This window comes from Dendronephthya gigantea, unplaced genomic scaffold (genome assembly GCF_004324835.1).
Source record: "Dendronephthya gigantea isolate DGI-Jeju-01 unplaced genomic scaffold, DenGig_1.0 000121F, whole genome shotgun sequence".
Lineage (NCBI taxonomy): Eukaryota > Metazoa > Cnidaria > Anthozoa > Malacalcyonacea > Nephtheidae > Dendronephthya > Dendronephthya gigantea.
The window spans coordinates 178213-188583 of NW_021163131.1; the positions used below are offsets into that span (position 1 = coordinate 178213).

At 36.6% G+C, this 10371-nt stretch overlaps 1 protein-coding gene across 1 annotated transcript; it reads left to right on the forward strand.

The window, feature by feature from the left end:
* The first annotated feature begins 896 nt into the window (after window positions 1-896).
* Window positions 897-2788, forward strand: LOC114535587. The gene is given in 3 exon segments (XM_028556868.1): window positions 897-1443; window positions 1499-1974; window positions 1977-2788. Coding segments are annotated over 3 exon segments (1461 nt in total). The 3' UTR covers window positions 2415-2788.
* Window positions 2789-10371: the final 7583 nt, after the last annotated feature.

The window sequence follows — 10371 nt, forward strand, 5'->3', positions numbered from 1 at the left end:
CAGTTCTGTCAATTTGACGCGTGTTGCAATATTCTAATTACAATACAAAATGTCATCAAATAACCAAAAAATCTGGTCAAATATAACGAACACATATCCTTAAAGAGGAATGTTGAACTTGGATAATTGCACACGAATATAATTGCACTCTATTCGAATGACTTTTAAGTCAAAACAAAATATATTTACCTTGCTTTTTCCCGCCTGAAATTGCGTATTACATTGTACTTGAATTTGCGTTTTGTAACGATAGGAGGAAGAAATTCGCCAAGTTTTACAAAATACTCTTCGAAAATCCATTATTCTCCATTATGACCAGTACGTACTGTCGTTAAGTCTGAAATTGCCGCCAAACGCCGGGAAATTTTCAAATAATTTGCATTTTTGACATGTTGACAACGTCGATGTTCGTGAATATTTGCAATTCAAATCAGAGATTTCGTTTGCAAGCAAAGCTGATCTGTCCTATGTTCGTGAAGAGTATTGTAACGAAGTATTTGGCACGGTATATATATTCCTGTCGAAGTTTTAATAAAATGCCCATATTGAAAAAATTGATTATAATTATGCTAAAGGGGATGGCCACTGACCAACCACAGCGGCCACCACAGTTAGGATTTCTGGCGATGTTTTTTTTTGGTTCATATTGTCTCGTCTGGCTTTGAAAGTCGGCGAACTTCAAAGCTTTATGTTTGCGCGCGTCGCCGATGTTGAAAAATTGGAAAATTTACTTCCGAAAATGATTATAAATTATTTGAAGATAGTCCATATGCTTACGACTGTACTAATATAACAAGCAAGTCAAAAGTCTGTAACTTTACTGAAACGACAACATGACCGACATCTCTCAAGCCAGAGAAACATACCCTTGAAGTGATTTGAAGTGTCATGACATCATGGCGACCGGACCTAATCTAGAGAGCTCCGTTATTGTTGATGATTACTTCTCGACCCCACCGATTTCGCTCGATACAAATATACTATCAACATCAACACCATCTAAGAAACTCAATCTTACTTGCCAAGGCAAAGAATTTATCTGGAACGACAGTCTAGAAGGCTTGAAAAAGTTTGTGTATAGTGACCTAGACCTTCGAGGCAAATGGACGTCTCCTGGCGGCGAGGTAAAACTATTCAAAAGTGATGGCTACTCGATAAAGTGGTACGGAAAAAGTAAAAAGCTACTAATTATCCAAGAAGATGAGAAACAGAGCCTAAGCGAGAAGATGAAAGAGTTAGCTGTTAAGAGTCCCGCCCAAATTCAAGGCGATAAGCAATATACTCAAGACAAAGCTTTAAGCGTTATGGAGATTGACCATGAAGCTATTGAATATCAAGCTCCGCGTGTGGGCCATAAGCATACGGGATGTGGTACACAACAGCAAGAAAAATCAGATTCTGGAAAATCATGTCATGATTTTACGGCAAAATCGCAATGTCGTTGTAACGAGCTGGCCTTAATAGTTAAGGATATTCAGAGCGATCTAAGACTTCTCAGTTCTCAAAAGTCGGACTGAATTAAAAGATGATAATCATTCATGTGATGATACATGTCGGACAGAAAATAATCGTGTAGGGGAAGATCTTGCAAAAGCCTACAATACAATAAAAGAACTTCAGGCAAAAATTAAAAAACTTGAGAATGAGAAATCTAGCTTAACGACAGTGATTAGAATACTTCAAGAAGATAATGCCCAAGGCACAAATCAAGACAAGACAACACTGTTAATGACTCGTGGATTAAAGCGAAGAAACGTAAACCCCGTAAGAACACTCAAATTAACAAAAGTAAATCGAACGCAGACTAAAGCTAATGTTGATAAGGAAGTCCTTACAGCACCAGAAGAAACCAAAGATGAAGGTACAGTGAATCGGGAGTTAAACAGTAAGGGAAATAACACCAAAGAATCTAGCAAAATAATAATTGCGGGGGATTCAATGGTTAAGCATTTAAATGGTTTTAGAATGTCAAAGTCGGATACTAAAGTCAAGTATCAACATTCCCCGGCTGTACCACCTTTGACATGCATGATCACATTAAACCAATATTACGAAAGAAACCCGACAAGCTAATCTTACATGTTGGGACCAATAGTCTGAAAGGACGCGTGAGTTCGACTGTCTGCGCTGAAGAAATAATCTCATTAGCTGAATCAATTGAGCGCTCAAATACCGTAACGGAGTTTGCTATATCTAGCTTAGTTACCCGTAACGATGATAAGGCTTTAACAAACAAAGTTGATCAGATCAATGCAGTGCTCAAACAGTCTTGCCAGCAGAAACAATGGAAGTTTATTGACCATAATAACATAACATTTGAACATCTCAATCAAAGTAAGATTCATTTGAATAAAGTCGGAACCAGTCTGATGGCATGTAATTTTAGTAAACATATTTATAATAGAAAGGATTAGGATAATGCCATGTGGGAGTCATTAGGTAATACTAATGATATGATAAGTGTGAATAATACATCGTCTGTCATTAATGAGGAAAATAATGACGACTTAAATAGTCCATATAATATTCATAGGATACCATCTCATCGTGGCCTAGTTATGGCTAGTTTAAATATGAATAGTCTATTAGCACATATTGACGAATTAAGAATATTTATGAATAGTACAAAAATAGACATATTATGCATTAACGAAACTAAGTACAACTCTACAGTTGGGGATCACGAGGTAGATCTACCGGGTTATGAAATTGTCAGGAGAGACCGAGAAGTGAATGGTCGTTATGGCGGAGGAATTTGTATATATATCCGGTCAAATTTAAATTATCAGATACGTGAGGATTTACAATCCCAGAGTCTTGAAAATTTGATCATCGAGATTAAAAAGCCGCGGTCAAGATCTATTTTGGTAAGTACCTGGTATAGACCTCCTGATTCTCCTGTAAGTCTCTTCTTAGAATTTAAAAAAATGATTGGCTCCATGGATGCTGAAAACTTAGATTATTACCTACTTGGTGATATAAATGTTGATTTTACATCAACAACTGAGTCACCAGATAGGGTCAAAATAACAGACGTCTTAGATATCTATGGTGTAGAGCAGTTAATACGTGAACCCACTCGAATAACTTCTAGATCTAGCACCCTTATAGATTTATGCCTTACAAACGCACCCTCTAATATTGTAAACTGATCAGGCGTTATACATCTATCAATCAGCGATCACTCACTAGTTTATCTGATTCGTAAAGCTCATATTATACGGGAAGGTCACAAAACAAAAGTTGTTAGGCAAATGAAAAATTTCAACCGGGAAAGTTTTCTAAATGACTTAAAACAAAAAGAATGGGATAGTGTAGACTTTCTCAATGGCCCCAATGAGATGTGGGCTGCATGGAAAAGCTTGTTAATGGAAACAATAAATCAACATGCACCACTTAAATCAAGGCGAATTAAAAACAGAAAATCTCCGTGGGTTACAACTGAAATAAGGCGGCGGATGTTTAGTAGGGACCACCTAAAAAGGAGAGCTATTTTGTCAGGGGATCCTGAAGTTTGGGATCAATATAGGCAAATCCGAAATAAAATTAACAATGAAATTAAGACTGCTAAACGTGCTTATTTCACAAAAAATCTTGAACTTAATGAAGGAAATATGAAGAAAACATGGCAAATAATAAATGACTTGAGTTCAAAAAATAATAGTAAATTGAAAAGAATTCCTAAAGTCAAAGTAGGTGAGCAAGAATTGACCTCATCAAGTGAAATAGCTGAAGCATTTAACAATTATTTTTCCAATGTCGGAAAAAATCTTGCTGACGAAATGGCTCCCCCTGAACATAGCCCAGAGCATTATCTCACACCTACAAATAAAACATTTTCTTTAAAAACTCCCTCTGTAAATACAATTTGTCATATGCTACGTACTATTGATGAAAAAAAATCGGAAGGATTAGACAGGATACCAAATAAACTATTGAAAATAGCGGCAGATGTGGTTGGACCTTCTCTGACTTCCATATTTAGTGCATCTATCCGGACGGGTATATTCCCGTCCGAGTGGAAGCAAAGTAGGGTATCACCAGTATTTAAGAATGGTCTTAAAACAAACCTAAATAATTACCGACCAATATCCGTTATTCCGGTTGTCGCTAAAATATTCGAGAAAATTATATTCGAACAGCTGTATCAGTATCTCAATGAAAACAATTTACTGACTTCCTGTCAATCTGGTTTTCGGTCTTTTCATAGTACTTTAACGGCATTACTTGAAGCTACGAATAGTTGGTCAATAAATGTTGATAATGGCCTAATCAATGGAGTTGTCTTTATTGACTTAAAGAAGGCATTTGACACAATTGATCAGCAAATAGTCTTAAAAAAACTTAAAAATTACGGAATTGAAGAAAACAGTTTAAGGTGGTTTGAATCTTATCTTACTAATAGAACTCAGAAATTTCGCGTCAATGATCAATTATCAGGCTCTGTTCCAGTCACCTGCGGCATTCCACAGGGCAGCAATTTGGGACCATTATTATTTCTTGTTTATATTAATGACCTCCCAAATTGTCTTAATTATTTAACACCGAGAATGTTCGCAGATGATACAAGTGTTAGTTACGCGACAAATTCTGTCAGTGAACTTCAAAATATCATTAATTCGGATCTAAAAAAATCTGAATAGCTGGCTTATTGCAAATAAGCTAAGCTTAAATACTGCTAAAACTGAATTTATGACAATTGGATCTCGGCAAAAAATGGCCACCATAAAAATGATGAACTAGCGATTAAAATAAATGACCATGAGATCAAAAGAGTTACCTCTGTTAAGGCCATAGAAACATATATTGACCAACATCTCAGCTGGGCAGTGCATATTCATAAAATGTCTAAAAAGGTTGCGTCAGCCATTAGTGCTTTAAAACGCGTAAGACCGTTTATAACAACTGACACAGTTATTCAAATTTATCGAGCATTAATTCAACCTCATTTTGACTACTGCTCCTCGGTCTGGGACAGCCTTGGCGAAACACTAAGCTGTAAACTGCAAAAACTCCAGAACCGAGCTGCAAGGGTCATCTTGAGGACTAATTATGATGCTAGTGCTGGAATACTTCTAGACACTTTACGTTTTGATAACCTTTTATTACGACGGAAAAAACAAAAAGCTAAGTTAGTTTTTAAGATACTAAATGGAAATATGCCCACTTGTCTACAAGATCTTTTTTCTGTTCGCGACTTGCGCTATAATGTACGAAATTTTGAAATGAAATTGAACTTGCCAAAGCCGCGAACAAATTATCTGAAACGAAGCTTTTGTTACAGCGGAGCAGAATTGTGGAATAGTCTCTCTGAAAACGTACGAAAGCTTCAATCTTTCTACCATTTTAAAAAAGCAATAAATAGGTATTTGCAAGCCTGAAACGACTCCCACACGGCAATCTTGTAAAGCAGTAACTATATTAGATTTAACTCTCTATAACTGAAGATTTTACTGTGTTTAAATAAAGTTTATTTTATTGTATTGTATTGTATTTCTACCATGTTTCGCTTTGTAGTCAGAAAAGCGTGTACCAGCATTAGCTTTAAACTATACCGGGTGTCCCAGAAAAAAGTACTCCGGTTTGATTATTAATAGCTTCTAAACTAGCTAAGCTATTAAACTGACATAACTTTCACTAGATAGAGGGAAGACTAACTTAGATTTTGATATATTACAGTCGTATTTTACTTTAAAATTTACGGAGATATCAATGCTCAAAATTGGTAGCATATTTCTGGATGTGTTTAAATTATATTGATTAACATTTGATACGGCGTTTTTTGCATAATTTAGACACCTCCAGAAATATGCAACCAATTTTGAACATTGATATCTCCGTAAATTTTAAAGTAAAATACAACTGTAATATATCAAAATCTAAGTTAGTTTTCCCTCTATCTAGTGAAAGTTATTTCAGTTTAATAGCTTAGCTAGTTTAGAAGCTATTATGAATCAAACCGGAGTACTTTTTTCTGGGACACCCAGTACTAGACCAATAACATAGTAATTGTAGTAGTTAAGTCATTATGTAACATGATATAGGGACACACTGCATGATATCATAGTAAGGTACAATATATATAGGGAGATCATCGACACTAACACTGACAGCACGTAACACTTATACTGAGACTTATTGATTTTGTATTGTTGATTATCATTAAATAAGAGAATATTATACAGGCGACGAGAATGGCGCAAGATGAACCAGATGCCCAAAATGCAATTACTCAGCCCTTTGTTTCAATTCAGCGTGTCGGTGAACTCAACCCCGACTCCGCAGTTGGCGAACGTTTGGGTACTCGTCGGAAAATTTGGATGCAAGATTTTTAAATGTTTATTCTGGCTAACGGTATTTCTGATCCGAAACGAAAACGCGCCTTACTCTTGCATCAAGCCGAACAACGTGTTCGCGAGATTTTCCGAGAAATTCCAGACACGGGAAGTGATAACGAATATGATGTGGCAAAGACAAAGTTAAAAGAATATTTCAAACCGCAGCAAAACCGACGTCATGCAGTCTATCGCTTTCGTCAAGCACGTCAAGAAGCACATGAAACCCTCCACCAATTCCATACCCGCCTACGAACATTACCGCAAACATGTTCGTTTCATGATGCGGACTTTTTTGAGATCGAGCAACAGCTTAATCACAGCAGGTTCGTCAACTCGAATTCGCACAAAAGCTTTACGGGATTCAACGTATGATCCTAAATCATTTCTTATTGACGGTCAACGCGATGAACTCAGTACGTACCACAAGCCCGCGACATTGAATCGAAAGAATCAAACCCTCATGGAGTAAACTCGATGGCATCTAAAACATGTCGAAATTGCGGGGGAGTAAGGCCTCATGAAGGACAATGTCTTGCACATGGAAATGATGTCAAAAATATCGTATTAAAAACCTTTCCTTTAAGGCAACCGTGGATTCTGGTGCGAGTATGAACGTTATCGATCAGGCACGTTTTCGCATTAAACTTCAGCCAACGAACGCTAAAGTTTTTTGGGTACAATGCGGCTAAACCAGTACACTTTCTCGGTAAATTCGAAGAGACAATCGAGACTCGTAAGCGCGTTACCATCCTCTTTCCGAGGTTTTTAAGTTTTCCATGCCTTAGTCTAGCATACGAATTTTCCTTGTAAGCTTCGAATTCAAGCCAGACCTTTTCTTAATATTTCGTATGTTCCCAATCTCGTTCCACGAGCCCGCGATTTCCTTTAGCGAAAAAACAAAGGGTCTCGAATAATCGAGACCAGAAATTATTCTGATTGGTCATTCTGGCTGTAGGAATTTCCTAATTCAATAAAAACCGTTACAAACTGGAGTTGGCTTTTCGGTCTGGATTATCCCAGTGCCTTGGTTTCCCCGAGGAATTGATCGCGGGTTCGGGAAACGAGATTGATATGTTCCGTATCCCTCGCCCCTCGAGCCATTCCCCTCAAATAAGGAAAGAGTTTGACAGATTCATCAATTACAATGATGAAAATAAAGCTTGTAAGCAGACGAACCGTTTTTTTTCTTAATTAAATTCCCTAAATTAAAATCTACAGTGTGTTTCATATTGAAATTTCCTTTATCATCTCAGGCGAACATTACGACACTCTCAGGTGATTTTAATATTGCTATTTTACCAATTTATGTTATACAGGCATGCAATAAAAAATTTCAAAATCATGCCAATCCTAAGCTTATTAATATACTTACATTTTCAAGCTGATTACAGCCAGAATGCTATACATGCAACCTTGCACGGACTTTGTACAAAATTTTACATTTCATGATTTTGCCTTTGCCTTTGCCTCATGACTTTGCCAATCATTAATGAATGTTAACAGCATTTTGAAAATATAACTAGAAATACATGCATGCATCAACCACTCGCTATTTCAAACCAAGTACACAATTTCCTGAGCTAACCTGACCTAAACTTATATTATGAAATGACACAAAACTCAAATCAGTCTTATTATATTTTACCGAGTATATTATAGCTAATGTTTCCATCATTCAATACAAAAATAATCATAAAGCTAGTGTAAACATTGCCCGTTCAATTTTGCTTCATTTTACCTTGCCAGCAATTAAGTAACGGTTTAAAATCGAAGTTTTAAACGATTAAAACAGTACAAAATCTTCACAGACAAAGAAAAAAACTTCAAATGTTATTTTATTCAGTAATAGCCTTTCACAGGTTTATGCGTTTGCATACCATAGTGCATTCTATGGGTCTCCCGCCACAGATCTGTGATGGGCAGCTCTATCATGAAACTCCCACCAAGGAAAATTTGGCGGCGATTATGAACATTTGGCGGAAGAAAAAAAAACAAGCTTCCATGGCGCAGATGGCGGATTGGCAGCGCAGTGGAAAACTTTTCATATTTTGCGAATCTTAAATATTTACTTAATATTTTATATAAATATATTTTTATCTTGGACAGTGTAATTGTAAATAGAAGACTTTTACAGTTCGACTTTTACAGTTCGAACTAGAAGAATTTTATAATTTAAAATTATTCAAAATTCGTCAAATGAAAGTCAAGGAATTAAATTTCTCTTGCAAGGAAATTTTCTCCAAGTGGAAACATGGTGACAACTGTCAACACAATTTACACAAATACTTAATAATGCAAAGTTATGCAAAGTTTCAAGTTGACACTTGACAACTGACAAGTCTGAACTTAAAGAACTTTGAAATGCAAATGAAAAGTTATGGTAATCATAGTCATTATTTTGTAATTTACATCAATTAATTTAATACGTATATTCATTATTCAACTTTCAATTTTGCATTGCCCAGGATTTGCGCTTAGCCGCTTACTGCTATAGAAACTAAAAAAGTTACTTCACGCAATCTGGCATTATTATAGGAAAAGTTAGGGAATATTCACAAAACCTGCTGTGTTTGTAGCAAGGAAAGCACTGGAGCACATGAATGTTATGTTGTAAAAACCCAGTACATGCTATTTGTGGTAGCAAATTGACTGACAGTGACGAAGGCTATGGACCCAAAGTAACATGCAAGAACTGTGAAAATGGTGAGCCACCTGTAAAAAAGACCACTTCTTGGTGTATAAAATATCCTTCCAATATAAACCTTAAGCACAAGGCTCCACAAGCAACACAAGTTAAACCTAGTGCTAAAACTATTGAAACACGTTGTATCTGTTTGGAATGCTATCGCAACAGTGAAGATCCAAACGTATTTGTGATGTCTAGGCGAGATCCTAGCACAAAAGAGAGACATGTCAAAAGACGTCATCCTCAAAAAACATTGAACGAAATCCAAATTCATAACTTCGAATGCCATGCAAGTGATTTAGAGCAGGCTCATCAGTTATATTATAAGAGCCCAAAGAATGCAAAGAAACCCTCAAAAGTATCCATAAATCAATTGTTAATACCTGCAGAGTCAAAAAAGGTTTTTCATGTCTTTAATTCTGCACAAAGCGATGTCACATCCTCCAAAAAAACACAAGAACAGTGTAAGGGCACAGAATCAACTGATCTTAACCTGTGCACGGCAAGAGATGTCCCAAATAACAGTCATGTGATAGATCAAAGCCAAACTGATTGCAAATATACTAATGTTTCAAATTCCGAAGGTACCTTAAACATAGACAAGATGATAGGCCAACTCTTCGACAATCAGCGCTTGACTTTCAGGCCCAGAATTCCAACGATTGGAAGGATATAAAGAACATAATTGATCTGACTGACAAAATATCTGAAATACAATTCTATGCAGGTGATTCATCTGACAACATCCCATCCGTAATTCGCTGTGAGGCATGCCACATCCTCTTAATGGATAGAATGAACAGTTCAAAGAAAGTTGAAAACCCAACAAAGATTGCACTACAAGGAATTGGAAAGTACTCTGGGTCCCTTTCATCTGACCTACTTCTTTCACCTGAGAAAACAGAAAGTGTAATCACAGGTGGAAATCAGTATTGGTACGAGATCAAAAGGTGTGTAAAACAACATGTAAGTTGTACTGGTGACCATTCCCAATTGCATTTTGAGGCACTTAAGCACCAAGCTGCCAAAAGAAAGGGAAAGCCAGAGGAGTAAGAGTTACAGAAAACCTAATTAGAATCGCCTGGAGTGTCATCAAATCTAAGTCAGCTGCTCAGCATTATGAGAATGAGATTGCTTCACATATCTCTACTGGTAGTGACCTAGGGGACATGTGTCATTCCCGAAATCACTTTAATGAGATACTCTTTGCGATGAATGTTTGGATTGATTCCCAGACAGGTAAACACCCTTCAAAGCCATTGCAAGCAACATCATTTCCACCACATTTTTATATCACAGCAGATAAGAGTACTCCGCAAAGAATTTCAGATCAGGCAATTATGCTTT